Consider the following 19,224-nt stretch of genomic DNA (forward strand, 5'->3'; position numbering starts at 1 on the left):
GTCCATATTTGACCCAAGGAATATATTTCTGGTCCAAGAGTCCATGAACTTGAACTTTCCATACCAGAATCGACCTACTGAAAATATTATTGGCCAAAGAGATCTTGAACTTGAACTTTCTATACATACTCGTTGACTCCTTTTAAGGTTATGTCACCCATAAAGAAGTCCATAATTGACCCAAGGAATATATTTCTGGCCAAAGAGTCCTCAATCTTGAACTTTCTATATAGACTCCTCCTGATGCTCCATAAGCCGTATAGAAGTTCATATCTGACCTATTGAACTTATTTCTGGTCAAAGGGTCCTCAAAAGGTTTTAAGCGATATAAACTTGCGATCAATTTGATGTTAAATCGGTACTACAGAGGTCCCTTTTTGAACAGATGAACATATTTCTGACTTAAGAGTTCTTGAACTTTAACTTCCATATATCCAGATTGACTTCTTGTGATGTTATAGTAGCAAGACAGGCTATAATTGACCCGCTGAAAATATTTCTGGTAAAACAGTTCTCGATTTTGAACTTTTTATACATGCTCATAGACTCCTTATGATGATTCATCAGCCACACAGCAGCCCATAGATTACCTACTGAACATTTTTCTGGCAAAAGAGTCCTCGATCTTGAACAATCAAAACACACTCATAGACTCTAGATTCTGATGTTTCTTCAGCCCTGCAGTATTTCAGATTTGACTTATTGTACATATTTCTGACTGAAGCGTGATTGATCTTAAACTCTCTATTAATGATTATCAACTCTTTCAGGTAGTAGTACATCAGCCAGACAATTGTCCATATTTAACTATTGAACATATTTCTGGTCCAAGAGTCCATGAACTTGAACTTTCCATACCAGAATCGACCTACTGAAAATATTACTGGCCAAAGAGTCCTCGATCTTGAACTTTCTACTTATAGACTCCTTCTGATGCTTCATAAGCACTTTAAAAGTCCAAATCTGACCTATTGAACTTATAGAAGCGTGATTGATCTTGAACTCTCTATTAATGATTATAGACTTTTTCAGGTAGTAGTACATCTGATCAAAGCGTCCTCAAAAGGTTTTAAGCGATATAAGCTTGCGATCATTCTGATGTTAAATCGGTAATACAGAGGTCCCTTTTTGAACAGATGAACATATTTCTGACTTAAGAGTTCTTGAACTTTAACTTCCATATATACAGATTGACTTCTTGCGATGTTATAGTAGCCAGACAGGCTATAATTTACCCGCTGAAAAAATTTCTGGTAAAACAGTCCTCGATTTTGAACTTTTTATACATGCTCATAGACTCCTTATGATGATTCATCAGCCACACAGCAGCCCATAAATTATCTACTGAACATTTTTCTAGCAAAAGAGTCCTCGATCTTGAACAATCAAAACACACTCATAGACTCTAGAATCTGATGTTTCTTCAGCCATGCAGTATTTCAGATTTCACTTATTGAACATATTTCTGACTGAAGCGTGATTGATCTTGAACTCTCTATTAATGATTATAGACTCTTTCAGGTAGTAGTACATCAGCCAGACAATTGTCCATATTTCACTATTGAACATATTTCTGGTCCAAGAGTCCATGTACTTGAACTTTCCATACCAGAATCGACCTACTGAAAAAATTTAGGCCAAAGAGTCCTCGATCTTGAACTTTCTACTTATAGACTCCTTCTGATGCTTCATAAGCCCTTTAAAAGTCCCAATCTGACCTATTGAACTTATTTGTGGTCAATGGGTCCTCAAAAGGTTTTAAGCGATATAAACTCATAGACTTATTCTGATGTTAAATCAGTAATACAGAGGCCCCTTTTTGAACTACTGAACATATTTCTGGCATAAGAGTCTATGAACTTGAACTTTCTATACATACTCGTTGACTCCTTTTGAGGTTAATAAAGAAGTCCATATTTGACCCAAGGAATATATTTCTGGTCCAAGAGTCCATGAACTTGAACTTTCCATACCAGAATCGACCTACTGGCTTCCGGGCTTCCGGGGCGCGGCTCTGCTGCTGACCCAGTGCTTCACGTGCGTTCGTTCGTTGGTTTGTTTGTTTGTTTATTCTCGTGATTTAAGTATCTGCTGTTTTATTTTTATTTTATTTTAGCCATTATGTCCACTATGAAAATGAGCTGCCTCGCATATTGGGCGATTGTATATCTTTTGAAGTTATTAGTGGCGATCGGTTCGGAGGTGAACGCCGTAAATGGACCTCACATGTACACCCGGGAGGAACTCCTTCTATTAATCCCGCATCTTCCGAATGTTTGTCCTCAAGTGCAATTACCTGAAGATTGCAAAGAGCTTTTAAGGAATTCTAGGACAAGGACATGGAACAGGATTTCATCGAAGAAACGAGGATCTAGAGGTGGGGTGCGACAGAGATTAAAAAGAAGAGGCCATAAACCTCCTTTACCTGCAATCACCCTCTCAAATGTACGGTCCCTAAGAAGTAAAACCGATGAACTGCTATTGAAAGCGAAATATGACAGTGATTTCAGACAAAGTAACTTGATATGTTTTACTGAGACCTGGCTAAAGGATGGAACACAGGACATCGACATAAGTGGATATACAATGATAAGAGCGGACAGAAATGTAGCCGCATCTCAAAAAGCAGTTGGAGGAGGTCTGTGTATCTACGTGGATAATAGGTGGGCCACTCGATTTCGTATATGTGAACAGGTATGTACTCCGGATTATGAACTCTTGTCAGTGGCTTTTAGACCTTTCTATCTTCCCAGGGAGTTTGGGCAAATAACAATTATTTTAGTATATGTTCCCGGACCGGATCATGTGAAAGCCGGGAACAAAATAGCAGAATGTTTTAATGAAGCACTGGCCCATTCACCTGAGCAACCAGTATTGATTCTGGGGGATATGAATTCATGTGATCTGTCAACTTTTTTACCTGCCCTACATCAATATGTTGATTGCCCGACTAGACTCTCGCGTATCTTGGATAAATGTTATGGCAATATTGCCGAAGGATACAAAGCCATCTGTCGCCCCCCTCTGGGGAAGTCGGACCACAATATTGTACATTTACTTCCCAGATATCGGGCTAAGATTAAACGAGAGAAACCGACTGTGAAACAAGTACATTTGTGGACTGAACGGAGCAAAGAACAACTGAGAGACTGTTTTGAACAGACGGACTGGCAATTGTTTTTTAATGCTAATGACAATGTTCATGATATCACTGAAAGTATTACGTCCTACGTAAATTTTTGTGAGAGCAACTGTGTTGAAACAAAAACTGTATGTATATACCCAAACAATAAGAATTGGCTTACAAAAAATTTAAAAGTATGCCTTAATGAGAGGAAGGTAGCCTTTACGACGGGGGATAAGGAACTAGTTAGAGAGAAAAATAGAGAACTTAGGGGGAAAATTAAAAGTGCTAAACTAGAATATAAAAATAAAATTGAAAGTAAATTCCATAAGGGTAATGTAAAGCAAGCTTGGGAGGGACTAAATGCGATGATGGGAAGGAAGGGAAAGAAAACGAACCCCACTCAATCTCATAATGTATCTTTTGCTGATGAACTAAATGTATTTTTTGGCAGATTTGACACTGGTGATTGTAGCACTGAGGTTGATAGGATCTGTTCTGATATCCCCTTATATGAAAACATTACCCTGGAAGAATATGAAATTGCATACTGCTTGTCCCGCACAAAATCAAATAAGGCACCTGGACCTGATGGGTTGAATGGGCGTGTACTAAAGGATTGTGTTTATCAATTGACTGGGGTCTTTACACAGTTATTCCAGCTTTTGTTGAATACACGAATAGTACCAAACCTATGGAAGGTATCCACAGTTGTCCCAGTACCCAAAATTACAGGAGCAAAAGGGTTAAATGATTTTAGACCAATATCATTAACGTCTGTGTTGGGGAAATGTATGGAAAGAGTAATTATGCGGCACTTAATGTATTTTGTGAGTGAGGTCTTGGATCCATTACAATTCGCATATAAAAAAGCAAGAGGTACTGATGATGCAGTTTTAACATTATATAATTCAGTTGCTGAGCATGTACAATTAACTTCAAATTATGCCAGAATTTTGTTTTTAGATTTCACATCAGCTTTTAACACGATGAAGATTCACATTTTAATTCAGCGACTGATTGATTTGGGGGTAAATGGTGGACTTATCTGGTGGATTAAAGATTTTCTATCTAATCGCCCGCAAAGAGTGGCTATTAATGGCAAACTGTCTGGAATTATTACATTAAATACAGGAGCCCCTCAGGGAGCAATTTTATCACCAATACTATTTTCTTTGTACATTAATGAGTATAGGATAAAAAATGAGGGGTTTAGTCTTCTTAAATATGCCGATGATATGGCACTTGTGGGTCTTATGAAAGTGGGAGATGTTGGTAGTGCTTCTGTATATTATGAACAGGCTGAAGCACTTTTTGAGTGGTGCCAGTCGAGTGCACTGGTGATAAACACAAATAAGACAAAGGAGTTGGTAATAACTGGAGACAAGCGTAATATTTTGGGGTTGGAACCTGTAGTATTAAATGGAAATCCAATAGAATTTGTCAGCAATTTTAAGTATTTGGGGACATATATTGATGCCCAATTAAATTTTTTAGAAAATACTGATAGCATTTGTAAGAAGGCTCACCAGAGGTTACATCTAATTAGGAGGTTGAATCACTTTGGTGTGAGCAAGATTATACTCGAAATGGTCTATAAAAATTTTGTGGAAAGTATTCTGGTTTTTAATATGACATCATGGTATGGTAACCTGACTGTTGTGAATAAAGCTAGACTGTCTAAGATTGTGAATGAGGCAAGCAAAATAATTGGTAAGACACAGAGACACTTGAATGATCTTTATCGTGGAAAAAGTAAGGAAAAGGCTTTAAAGATAGTAGGGGATGTTTCTCATCCTCTACATAGCAAGTTTCAATTGCTGCCATCTGGAAGACGTTATAGGCAACCACGAGTAATTAGGAAGGTTTACCAATTATCCTTTGTGCCAAATGCTGTCAAGATTTTAAATGGTAATGATTGATGTGTGTTTTGATGTGTGCTTTGTTTATTTTATGTGTAATGTATTGTTGTACTGATGTATGTGAAGACAGAGACAAATTTCCACTACGTGGACAATAAAGTAAAGTAAAGTAAAGTAAAGTAAAGTACTGAAAATATTATTGGCCAAGAGATCTTGAACTTGAACTTTCTATACATACTCGTTGACTCCTTTTAAGGTTATGTCAGCCATAAAGAAGTCCATATTTGACCCAAGGAATATATTTCTGGCCAAAGAGTCCTCAATCTTGAACTTTATATATAGACTCCTCCTGATGCTCCATAAGGCATATAGAAGTCCATATCTGACCTATTGAATTTATTTCTGGTCAAAGGTTCCTCAAAAGGTTTTAAGCGAGATAAACTTATAGACTCATTCTGAGGTTAAATCGGTTATACAGAGGCCCCTTTTTGAACTGATGAACATATTTCAGACCTAAGAGTTCTTGAACTTTAACTTACTATAATATATACAGATTGACTTCTTGCGATGTTATATTAGCCAGACAGGAGTCCATAACTGAAAATATTTCTGGTAAAACAGTCCTCGATTTTGAACTTTCTATACATACTCATTGACATTGCTATGCAGTATTTCAGATTTGACATATTGAACATATTTCTGACTGAAGCGTGATTGATCTTGAACTCTCTATTAATGATTATAGACTCTTTCAGTTAGTAGTACATCAGCCAGACAATTGTCCATATTTCACTATTGAACATATTTCTGGTCCAAGAGTCCATGAACTTGTCCTTTCCATACCAGAATCGACCTACTGACAATATTACTGGCCAAAGAGTCATTTCTGGTCAATGGGTCCTCAAATGGTTTTAAACTATTTAAACTCATAGACTCCTTCTGATGTTAAATCAGCCAGACAGAGGCCCCTTTTTGAACTACTGGACATATTTCTGGCCTAAGATTGTTTGAACATTAACTTACTACATATTCATATTTGACCTACTGAAAATGTTTCTTGCCAAAGAGTACTCGAAACTTGACCTTTTTTATACATACTCTGTGACTCCATCTGATGTTAGGTCAGCTATACAGAAGTCCATAATTGACCCAAGGAACATTTTTCTGGCCAATGTGTCCTCAATCTTGAACTTTCTATACATACTCATAGTCTCCTTCTGATTTTTCATAAGCCATATATATGTCCATAAATGGCCTGTTATTATTTCTGGTCAAAGGTTCCTTAAACGTTTTTAAACTATGTAAAATCATAGACTCCTTCTGATAATAAATCAGCCATACAGAGGTCAAATTTTTACTCTTGAATCAATATGTATATGAAGTTAATGTTCTATGGTTCTTTGGCTAAAAATACATTCAGAGGGTCACATAGTGATTTAAGTGATTTATCATCAGAATAAGTCTATCAGTATTCAGTTAGCTAACTTGTGAGGACCCTTTTTGCCAAAAACATTTTCAATTCGCCAGATATGGACACCTATATGGCTTATGACGAATCAGAAAGAGTCTATGAAAGTTCAGATTGAGAAAGTTCAAGATTGAGAACTCTGGCCAGAAATATGTTCTTTGGGCCAACAGTGGACTTCTGTATGGCTGATATAACATAAGAAGAAGTCAATGAGTATGTATAGAAATTTCAAGTTTCGAGTATTCTTTGGCCAGAAAAATGTTAAGTAGGCCAAATATTAAATTTTTCAGGCTGATATATGTATATGCGTATATATGTGTGTATTTATGTGTATATGTATATATGGTCATATGATGTGTATATGTGTGATGTTTTGTCTGTTTTTAGGGTGACTTTTTCTTAACATTCTGTCAAGGGTCTACAGATGTAAAATAGCCTTTTAGGCTAATTCTGGCACATTTACATTTATGTTTATTAATGTGCATTGCCCCTGTAAACACAATAAAAATCTCAGTAATATCAAATTAGGTCAAATCTGCAGTAGGTCAAATATGGAATTCTGTCTGCCTGATTTATCATCAGAAGGAGTCTCAAAGCGTATATAATTTAAAAGCATTTGAGGACCCTTTGACCAGAAATATGTTTAATCAGTCAGATATGGACTTCAATAAGAACATCTATATGGCTTATAAAGCATCAAAAGGGGTCTTGTATAGAAAGTTTGAGATCGAGGATTCATTGGCCAGAAAAATGTTCGTTGGGTCAAATATGAACTTCAGTATGGCTTTACATCAGGAGTCAACAAGTATGTGTAGAAAGTTAAAGTTTCGAGTACTCCTTGGCCAGAAATATTTTTAGTAGTTAAAATTTTGACTGGCGTCTGGCTGATCTGAATTTATGGTAAGTTAATCTTTGGCCAGAAATGTGTTCAGCAGGTCAAAAGGAGTCTATAAGTATAGAAAGTTAATGTTAAAAATGTAACATTAGAAGGAGTTGATAAGTTTATAATAGTAAAGAAAATTCTTTGGACTAAAAATGTTTCAATCGGTCAAATTTGGACTACTCTATGCCTGATATAACATTACGAGAAGTCAGTCTGTATGTATAGTGAGATAATGTTCAAGGACTCTGGCAAGAAATATGTTAAGTTGGTCAAAAAATTACTTTTGTATGGCGGATGTAACATCAAAAGGAGTCTGCAAGAATGTATACAAATTTCAATAATTGAGTACTCTAGGGCCAGAAATAAGTTGAGTAGGTCAAAAATGGACTACTGGATGGTTAATATAACATCGCAAAAAGTCAATCTGTATGTATAGTAAGATAATGTTCAAGAACTCTTTGGCCAGAAATATGTTCATTATGTCAAAAAGGGACCACTGTATAGCTGATTTATCATCAGAAGGAGTCTATAAGTTTATTTAGTTTAAAACCTCTTGAGGACCCTTTGACCAGAAATAAATTCGATAGGTCAGATATTGACATCTATATGGCTTATGAAGCATCAGAAGGAGTCTATGAATATGTATAGAAAGTCCAAGATCGAGGACTGTTTTACCAGAAATATTTTCCTTGGGTCAAATATGGACTACTGGCTGGTTAATATAACATAACAAGAAGTCAATCTGTATGTATAGCAAGATAATGTTCAAGAACTCTTTGGCCAGATGTTCATTAGGTCAAAAAGGGGACCTGATGATTTATCATCAGAATGAGTCTATAACTTTATATAGTTTATAAACTTTTGAGAACCCTTTGAGCAGAAATAAGTTCAATAGTTCAGATATTGACATCTAAATGGCTTATGAAGCATCAGAAGGAGTCTATGAGTATGTATAGATAGTCCAAGATCGAGTACCTTTGGCCAGAAAAAAATTCAGAATGTCAAATATGGACAATAGTAAAAAACATTTTGAGGAGTCTTTGGCCAAACATATGTTCAATCGATCAAATATGGACTACTGTCTGGCTGGTAAAACATCACGAGAAGTCTTTATAGTACGAGAAGTATTCATAGTAAGTTAATGTTCAAGGTCTCTGGTCAGAAATATGTTCAGTAGGTCAAATATGGACTATTGTATGGCTAATGTTCAAGATTGAACATCAAAAGGAGTCAACATGTATAGAAAGTTATATTGTGGAGAAAGTTCAAAGACACTTTGGTCAACAAAATTTTCAGCAGTTCATAAAGGAAGCTCTGTAAAGCTGATTTAACATCAGAAAGAGTCTATTCGTTTATTTAGTTTAAGAACTTTTGTAGAAACTTTGACCAGAAATAAGTAGTAGTAGTCTATGAGTGTCACGGTTTGGGTTTTGTTTCTTGTTCCTGGTTATTGTCTTGTCATGTGATTCCGTTTGTCATGTGATCCTGCCATGTGTCTTGTCATTGGTTAATCATCTGGTTATTGTTCACAGGTGTCCCTTGTCTTGTCGTTAGTCTTGTGTATTTAAGCCCTCATGTTTGCCCTGTGTCTTTGTCTAGTATTGAATGTTTCCTGTCGGTATTCTAGTTTCCAGCCTTTGTTTTGTTAAACGTACTCTTATAATTAAAGTTGCTTTTGGGTTCGCTTCATCTTGCCTCCGGTGAAATCCATTCATTTTTTTTTTTTTTTTTTTTTTTTTTTATTGGCAAAACTTCACACGTACAAAACCCAAACAAAGTGTAAAAGACATAAAACATACAACATACAATGATTGTTTGATATTATATGGAAAAATATGGAGAGAGCATGTTTCACACATTCAACATAAGAAAAGAGGAAAAAAATAAAAATAAAAAAAAAATAAAGATAAAAAAAAAAAAAAAGGGGTTGGTTACCATAAGGGTGGAAAAGGAGGGCGTGTATGTGCGTGCGAGTGCCTGTGTGTGTGTGTGTGTGTGTGTGTGTGCGCGTATGAATAAACCTGTGTGTGTGTGTGTGTGTGTGAGTGCGTAGGAATAAACATGACCGTGCGTGTATGTTTGTGTATGATTAAGTGTTCTGTGTTTGAATGTTGAGATCAGCAGGACTGGTGTAGTATTGGTTGTTATAATTAAAGTTAAAGTACTGTCCCATAGTTATAGGAGGGGATGAGTTTGGTTTGGGTTGGGTCAGGCTCAACGGATCTTTCCTCAGACTGCTCCAGCCCTCACCGGGGCCGAGGAACACAGTAAACCCAGGGGTGGAGTGGGGCTTCGTGGGGATGGGGGAAACCCAGAAATCCTCCCCACCTCTGCCCTCCCCTGCTCCCAACATCAGTTGTTGTCCTACTGACGGGCCAGCTCATTTACACACCCCACTGTCCCTGTAATATGTGCCTTCTAAGTCTAAATGAGGTGTAAGTGCATTAAAAGAGGTGCAGCGCAGGGGGTAGAACTTATTCAGATCCATCCCAAGCACCACCCTTTTCCCTATTGATTGTGTGATTAAATGTATGATGAGATGCATTAAAAAGAGGTAGAGGACAGCAGTGCAGAGCTTCTTCAGGCCCTCCACACAGCACATCCCAGTTCTTAAATATGTATGTGATTGTTGGTCATCTAAAATGAGGAGCATTAAAAAGTGAGGTGTGCAGAGTGGAGCCGGCCCCAGCAGCAGTGGAGGAGGAGGTTCGTGGAGGCGCGGTTAAGAGGTGAGGCATGCTCTCCCTCAAGGTAACCCCAGCCCACCCCCCACCAGGGAGCCAGTCTCATGCCCCTGGAGGCTAAAGCCGTACAGAGGAAAATTACAGGTTGTCGGTGTGCCATTCTGGAAATAGGATATAGGGAGGCGTTTTAAGGTTTGTAGTGGAGAGTGAGAAAAAAAAAAAATTATCCCCGTCCTGCTGATTTGTCCCTAATGCTGTAGATATGTTATATTGTGAGAAATGAGTTATCTAAGTGGTAAAGGGGTATGGCAAACGACAATAGAGCAAGTTTACTAATATTGATGAGTGATAAATGAAATCGCGAAAACTGAGTCTCGAAAACTGAGTCTCGGGCAGAGGGGGCCAACGGAGCTAAGAATTTAGAAATTTAGAAAGTGCTAGCCAAATGGATGGTGAATCAATTGAGTTTTTTCCAGAGGAGTGATTTGATATTTCTACTGAGATGTGATCCAAAAGTAGGTTTTTCCAAATAGAGATATGAATTTTGTTTTTTGTTTTCCAATTTATGAAGATAGTTTTCTTGGCGACAGCTAACGCGACCAGCAGAGTTTTACTATTCACGATATTTAGGTTGATTGTGGAGATGTCTCCAAGTAGACAAAGAGATGGGGACGACGGGATGGAACAACCAAAGAAAGCGGATAAAATCCCTGTAACCTTTTCCCATAGTTGTTGTATAGGAGTACAGTGCCAGAGAGCATGAATATATGTGTCCCTGCAGTTCTGAGTACAGTGTGAACAGATGTCTGAAGTGGAGCCCATATGAAATAATTTCCGTCCAGTGAGGTGAGTCCTGTGGATAGTCTTGTATTGTATTAGCTGTAAATTAGTATTTTTGGTCATGAAAAAAGTGTTTTTGCAGACTTGAGTCCAGAAATCGGCATCAGTGTGAATAGATAAATCCGATTCCCATTTAGCAGTGGGGAGATTTATGATAATGTCTGTTTGTATCACTATTTTGTAGATTTTAGATAGTAGTTTTTTTGAGGATGAAATATTAATTAGTTTTGATATAGGTGGAGCGAGTTCTAAATTGACCATTGGAGTGTTAGTGGTTGGTTTAATTGATGATTTAATTGTTGATTTAATCTGTAGATATTGTAGGTATTGTTTATCGGTGATGCCAAATTTCTGGACCAAGTCCTCAAATGTAGAGAAATTGCCATTGATGAAAATATGTTGCAGATGAGTAATACCTTTATCTTTCCAGGAATTAAAATTGAGTGTTTTATTATTGCAAATGAAATCAGGGTTATTCCAAATTGGGGTGAGTTTCAGATGGGAAAGCTTTGTGTTAGTAATATTGTGGAATTTCCACCAGGCTGTCAGAGTTGAGCTGATTGTAGGTGCTTTGAAACAGGAGTGTTTTTTAATTGTCCGGGTAAAAAAAGGCAGGTCTGAGATCTGAAAGTTATCACACACATTTTGTTCTAAATCTAGCCAGGTAACGTCAGATTGGTTGGGGTGAATCCATCTGTGTACATATTGCAGGTGATTTGCTAAACAGTATAAAGAAAAATTTGGTGCTTCTAATCCTCCAAGGCTCTTTGGTTTCTGAAGGGTGGATAGTTTTATTCTTGGAGTCTTATTTTTCCAATAGAATTTTATAATTGCTGTGTCTAGGGATTTAAACCAGGCGGTGGTTGGTTGTATTGGGGTCATTGAAAGTAGATAGTTTACTTTGGGTAGTATTGTCATTTTGATTGTGGCTATCCTGCCCATGATGGAAAGTGGAAGGTTTGCCCAACGATGGAGGTCTTCCTGAATTGATTTTAGAAGGGGGGTGAAATTTAGAGTAAAAAGATCTGACAGCCTGGGGGAAATTCTTATGCCCAAGTAGGTGATACAGTCAGTGCACAGGGGTATAGGTAATGTGGTGGCCGCTGCATCCCAGCTTTGGGATTGTAATGGGAGAACAGATGATTTATCCCAGTTAATCGAGTATTCTGATATATTGGAAAATGAATGTATGATTTTGATTGTTTCTTGTATTGAAATTTGAGGGTTCTCCAAGAATAGTAGTATGTCATCTGCATAGAGACTAATTTTATGATGCATATTTTTGGTCCTGATGCCTGTAATGAGTATGTCTTGGCGTATGGCGGCTGCTAAAGGTTCGATAAAAATAGTAAACAGTTGAGGTGATAGTGGGCATCCTTGTCTAGTCCCCCTGTGCAACGTGAAGCTTTGTGAGGACAGTCCATTTGTGGTGATAGTGGCTGTCGGTGAAGTGTATAATAGTTTAACCCATTTAATAAATGATTCCCCAAAGCCAAACCGCTCTAAAGTGGAAAACAAGAATTTCCAGTTGACGCGGTCAAATGCTTTCTCAGCGTCTAATGTGACAATGACTGTGTTATTTTCTTGAATTGTACCTTGATGCATAATATTGAACAGTCTACGTGTATTGTTTGCGGCTAGTCTGCCTTTAACAAAGCCTGTTTGATCGGGATGAATTATGGATGGAATAACCTTTTCTAATCTAATGAAAAGGTCAGCATCATTACCCCAGTCTTCTGTGTCACATGATGCTTTAGAAATAACGCTGATGACGTCTGAGTAACGCACGCGCGTAGTTCGAGACACTGTGCGGAAGATGGCAGACCACTAAACGCTGAACAAACTATCACTTTCTACTCTCTTTTGTTGCTGTTCGTTTGGAACTATATTACACTTGAATTTACACTCCGCAACTGTTTTTTTTTTTATACCTCTCGCCACACTGGAAGAACTCGAGGACTTTATCGACTCACACTACAACAAATACTCCATACTGGAAGATCTTGAGGACTCTATCAGCTCACGCCACGAACAAAACATGTCACACGGATTATCTGCTACCGGTAAAGTTACCAAGAACACTCCTAAAAGAGCTCGCAATGAACGATCTATTTCGGAATCTCCAACACCTAAATGCTGTAACGAAAATAAAGAAATATTACTCTCCATTCAGACTCAACTCACCGGCTTTGAAGCCAGACTGTCACTCATCGAAGTATTACACAAGGAGATCCAAGCTCTACGATATAGCCTCGAATTCAGTCAAGAACAAATTGACACTCTCAAACAAGAAAACAAATCACTAACATTATCCGTTCAGTCACTCACAACACAACTTTCCAACAACACTGTTGACTTGAAAAATGTGAAAGCTACCATCTTAGACCTTCAAACACACAGTATGAGAGACAATATGATTTTTTCAAACTTACCGGAATCGACTCACGAAAACCCTGAAGCAACAATACGAGCGTTCATGTCCGAACAGCTCAAGCTCCCAGCAGAAACGGTGCAATCCGTCAGCTTTCATCGGGTACACCGTATCCAATCCAGAAACAACCGAAATGACCGTCCCAGACCCATCGTTGCAAAATTTGAACATTACAAACAAAAAGAACTGGTTCAACGTCAAGGTAAACATCTTAAAGGCACGGACTTTGGACTCAACGACCAATACCCAAAAGAAATACTACAACGCCGCAAGCAATTATTCCCCATTCGCAAGCAAATGAAAGAAGAAAACAAGAAAGCAGTTATAGTTGTCGATAAACTTTACATAAACAATCAGCTGTATCGGGACAAGATCACTACCCCCTGGCTGTTCTAATTCTCACACTGGTAAATATGCAACATCCATTTTGCATTTCTGTGATGTTTTCTCTTTCTCTTTCTCTCCCCCTCTCTCTCTTTCTCTCGTCTCCATCATGCCTATCTCTATATGATAACTATTGAAACAATAGCACAGGTCTTGTAACTACAGTTTACCTCCAGTAAACTTTGGCTACTATACTGTCATTTTTAATGTCTATGTTGGTGTATTTGTCTCCGGTGTTATTGTTATTGTTAGTTATATTATTGTATCACTGTCACTGTTATATTAAAGTATCACCAACTTTAGCAACCATGCTGTCATTATTAATGATAGATGTATTATTGTCAGGGTTAATCACTGTGTATAGCCTGGCCTATACACCTTCCCTACCACCACCTATATCCCCCCCTTGTTCCTCATTCTTTTTCATACTAACTTATGTTTTCATAATACATGCTCCCATGCATTCACAATCAATCATTAATAACATTTCATACACTCCCATCCACTCATGTTCATCTGTACATTACATTAAATTAGACAGAAATTATTACAGTTGAAGTATGACCAAACTGTCTTTCCTAACATGGAATATTCGAGGTATTGGGTCTCGGGCCAAGAGGGCCAAGGTGTTTGATCATTTAAATAAATTACAGGCTGACATTTGTCTCCTTCAAGAAACTCATTTGGCAAAATCTGATTGTAACAAAATTCAATCATCTCAATATAATCAGGTATTTTCTGCAAATTATAATACAAAACAAAGAGGAGTCTGTATACTGATACATAAAAAAATTTCATTCATTCACAATACTACAATTGTTGATACTGAAGGGCGCTATATTATCATTAATATCTCAATAGATAATAACCCAATTACAATTGGAAATATATATGGCCCAAACTCAGATGATCCAACTTTTTTCCAGTCTTTTTTTTCTGCCATATCAGATCTGACTGATTGCCCAGTAATAATTGCAGGAGATTTCAATACAGTCCTTGACCCTTCATTAGACCGTTCTGATAGCTCAAGAAAAAAACCAATATGGCAATCCACATCAACAATAAAACAATTCATGTCTGATTATGGTCTTGCTGACAGTTGGCGCTTACAACACCCATGCAGTAGAGAATACTCATTCTTTTCTCCAGTCCATCACTCATATTCCCGCCTGGATTTTTTTCTCACAAGTAACTCCATGATTTCTAATATATCTCAGTCATCAATTCATCCGATTATCATTAGCGACCACGCCCCTATCACAATTAATTGGACAATGACTCGTACACACAAAACAACACCTAGATGGCGTTTTAACACCTCTCTACTCCAAGATTCACAATTTGACGTCCTCATTAAGAAAGAGTGGACATTCTTTCTAGAAACAAATGACTCCTCTGAGTTATCGCCCTCTCTTCTATGGGAAACAGGAAAAACAGTACTTAGAGGAATTATTATATCATTCTCAGTCCACAAAAAAAAATTTGAACTGGAAAAAGAAACGCATTTAGAACAAAAAATTAAACATCTCGAAAATATTAACATGGCTAAACCAACAGTGGAAACCAAGAATAAATTAGATTTATATAAATTAGAACTCAATGGAATAATTAACAAACGAACCCAATTTCTAATACACAGGTTAAGACAGGAAAAATTTTATCATAGCAATAAATCGGGTAAATATTTGGCAAATCAAATAAAAAGAAACAAAGAAAAAACTATGATAACAGCATTACAGGACTCAGCAGGGAAGCTTACCCACTCACCAAGTGAAATCAATCAAATCTTCTATCAGTTTTACAACCAGCTCTACTCATCAGAAAAAGATCCAGACAATAAAGAAATTAACTACTTTCTTAAGAAAATTAATTTACCTAAAATTGACGAGAACCAAAAAAATGAGTTAGAAATTTCAATATCTCAAGCTGAATTTCAGGCTGCACTTATCTCAATGCCAAACAATAAAGCACCTGGTCCAGATGGCTTCCCAGCTGAGTTCTATAAACACTTTTGGTCAATGTTGGCCCCACTCTTTATCCGAATGATAACCGAATCAATACACAACTGTAGGCTTCCGGCGACCTCCAACACAGCATCAGTTTCGCTTCTACTCAAACCTAATAAGGATCCGACCTTACCATCGAGTTATAGACCAATTTCATTAATTAATGTAGACACCAAAATCATGGCGAAGGCTCTAGCAATTAGATTAGAAAAGGTTATTCCATCCATAATTCATCCCGATCAAACAGGTGAAATCCATTCATGACAGAATACTAGACCACATTATGGACCCAGCAATCCGCCTCTTCCGCCTCAGCCAGGGAAACCGACCAGTCGAGGATTACATTAAGGAATTCTGCGAGCTTTGCCATGGGGAGGATTTCAATGATGCTGTGTTAAAGGACATGTTCCGCCATGGACTCAATGAACCACTTTACCAGCTCATGCCAGCCAATACCCCTTGTAACACTCTGGTGGAGTATATTGACTTTGCCCTGATGTGGAGCGGCTCGTCGTTCACTGTGGGCTTTGTGGATGAGGAGCCCCGCAAGCCCACGGTATCCTCTGAGCCAGAGCTTCATGTCAGTCCCGCTGAGGTTGAGTTTCTTCACGTCACGCCAGCCCTCAGACCGGCCACCAGATCGGACTCTGGACGTCCAAAATTACTATCCAGCATGACAGACCCACCGCTGGCGTCAGTGCGATCGGCCAGAAGGGCCGCTACCAAGCACAACCCAGGGTCTCGTCCCGCCGAGATTGCCATTCCAGGGTCTCGTCCCGCCGAGACCGCTCGTACAGGGCCTTGTCCCGCCAAACCTGTTCTCCACGTCAGCCCTGCCGAGCCTACGCTCCACGTCAGCCCTGCCGAGCCTACGCTCCACGTCAGCCCTGCCGAGCCTACGCTCCACGTCAGCCCTGCCGAGCCTACGCTCCACGTCAGCCCTGCCGAGCCTACGCTCCACGTCAGCCCTGCCGAGCCTACGCTCCACGTCAGCCCTGCCGAGCCTACGCTCCACGTCAGCCCTGCCGAGCCTACGCTCCACGTCAGCCCTGCCGAGCCTACGCTCCACGTCAGCCCTGCCGAGCCTACGCTCCACGTCAGCCCTGCCGAGCCTACGCTCCACGTCAGCCCTGCCGAGCCTACGCTCCACGTCAGCCCTGCCGAGCCTACGCTCCACGTCAGCCCTGCCGAGCCTACGCTCCACGTCAGCCCTGCCGAGCCTACGCTCCACGTCAGCCCTGCCGAGCCTACGCTCCACGTCAGCCCTGCCGAGCCCACGCTCCACGTCAGCCCTGCCGAGCCCACGCTCCACGTCAGCCCTGCCGAGCCCACGCTCCACGTCAGCTCTGCCAAACCAGAGACTGTTCACGTCACTTCTGCCGAGCCAGAGTCTTCGGACAAGATGGCCGCCGCCCCACTGTCTGTTCCTGTTCCTGAGCCAGAGTCTTCGGACAAGATGGCCGCCGCCACGGTGTCTGTCGCTGTTCCTGAGCCGGTGTCTGTCGCTGTTCCTGAGCCGGTGTCTGTCGCTGTTCCTGAGCCGGTGTCTGTCGCTGTTCCTGAGCCGGTGTCTGTCGCTGTTCCTGAGCCGGTGTCTGTCGCTGTTCCTGAGCCGGTGTCTGTCGCTGTTCCTGAGCCGGTGTCTGTCGCTGTTCCTGAGCCGGTGTCTGTCGCTGTTCCTGAGCCGTGGCCGCCCGAGGGGTCTTCACCGCCGTGGCCGCCCGAGGGGTCTTCACCGCCGTGGCCGCCCGAGGGGTCTTCACCGCCGTGGCCGCCCGAGGGGTCTTCACCGCCGTGGCCGCCCGAGGGGTCTTCACCGCCGTGGCCGCCCGAGGGGTCTTCACCGCCGTGGCCGCCCGAGGGGTCTTCACCGCCGTGGCCGCCCGAGGGGTCTTCACCGCCGTGGCCGCCCGAGGGGTCTTCACCGCCGTGGCCGCCCGAAGGTCCTACTGCTCCGCCGTGCTCACGCCCACGTCCTGCTCCGCCCTGGCCACTTGCACAGCTTGCTCCGCCATGGTCACGCCCACTATCTGCTCCGCCCTGGTTGCCTGAGAAGCTGTTTGATCCACCCTGGCCGCCTGAAGGGTCGTCTCCGCCCTGGTCACCTGCGCTGCCTGCTCCGCCCTGGTCGCCCGTCCTGCCGCAGTCTCCAGGCCCTCTGCTGCTCCATGGGCCTGGCCCTCCATCCCGCCCCCAGGTCCGCCTCCGCTCCACCACCCTCCTGAACTATTGTTTTTTTTGTTTTGATGGGCGTCAGGAGCCGCCCCTAGGGGTGGGGCTATGTCACGGTTTGGGTTTTGTTTCTTGTTCCTGGTTATTGTCTTGTCATGTGATTCCGTTTGTCATGTGATCCTGCCATGTGTCTTGTCATTGGTTAATCATCTGGTTATTGTTCACAGGTGTCCCTTGTCTTGTCGTTAGTCTTGTGTATTTAAGCCCTCATGTTTGCCCTGTGTCTTTGTCTAGTATTGAATGTTTCCTGTCGGTATTCTAGTTTCCAGCCTTTGTTTTGTTAAACGTACTCTTATAATTAAAGTTGCTTTTGGGTTCGCTTCATCTTGCCTCCGGTGAAATCCATTCATGACAGAGAGTATGTAGAGAAGGTTCAAGATTGAGGAGGCTTTTTCCAGCAATATGTCCAGTAGGTCAAATATGGACTTCTGCATGGCTGATTTAACATTAAAAGGAGTCTATCGAGGACTCTTTGGCAAGAAAGATTTTCCTTGGGTCAAATATGGACATCTGTATGGCTGACGTATAAGCTTTGCACTTGTTGCATTGCCTTGCATACCAAACTAACTCATTCCCATGTGCATTAAAGAGATAACATACTCATTGCGTTGTGCTCTGAGGAGATAAACTGTACGCTGTTGCATTGCATTTCACAGACGATCTAACGTTGTGCCTTGAAAAATTACTTATACGCTATAAACTTGTTGCATTGCATTGCATACCAGAACTAACTCATTCCCATGTTCATTAAATAGATAACATGTGTTGTTGCATTGCATTGCACAAACGATCTAACTTTGTGCATTAAAAAATTACATACAAGCTATCCATTTGTTGCATTGCATACCAGAACTAACTCATTCACATGTGCATTAAAGGATAACATATGTTTGTTGCATTGCAATTGCACAAACGATCTAACTTTGTGCATTGAAAAATAACATATGTTATGCACTTGTTTCATTGCATACCAGAACTAACTCATTCCCATGTGCATTCAAGAGATGACATATGTGTATTTGCATTGCAATTAACGATCTAAAATTGTGCATTGAAAAATATAAGCTGTGGACTTGCATTGCATTGCATTGCATTGCATTGCATTGCATCAGAACTAACTCATTCCCATGTGCATTAAAGAGATGACATATGTGTTTTTGCATTGCAATAAACGATCTAAAATTGTGCATTGAAAAATGTAAGCTATGCACTTGCATTGCATTGCATTGCATTGCATTTTATTGCATTGCATTGCATTGCATTGCATACCAGAACTTACTCGTTCCCATGTGCATTAAAGGATAACATGT

General features: G+C 40.3%; 1 protein-coding gene across 1 annotated transcript; it reads left to right on the plus strand.

Moving 5' to 3' along the window:
* Nucleotides 1-8,808: 8,808 nt before the first annotated feature.
* LOC306988884 (uncharacterized protein) lies at nt 8,809-18,237 on the plus strand. The gene is made up of 2 exons (XM_079594056.1): nt 8,809-9,037; nt 15,930-18,237. Exon 2 carries the CDS (start codon nt 15,966-15,968, stop codon nt 18,030-18,032), a length of 2,067 nt encoding a protein of 688 aa, XP_079450182.1. The 5' UTR covers nt 8,809-9,037; nt 15,930-15,965; the 3' UTR covers nt 18,033-18,237.
* The last annotated feature ends 987 nt before the right edge of the window (nt 18,238-19,224 follow it).

This window comes from Phoxinus phoxinus, assembly GCF_949152265.1.
Source record: "Phoxinus phoxinus genome assembly, chromosome: 20".
In the NCBI taxonomy this organism is placed as follows: Eukaryota; Metazoa; Chordata; class Actinopteri; order Cypriniformes; family Leuciscidae; genus Phoxinus; species Phoxinus phoxinus.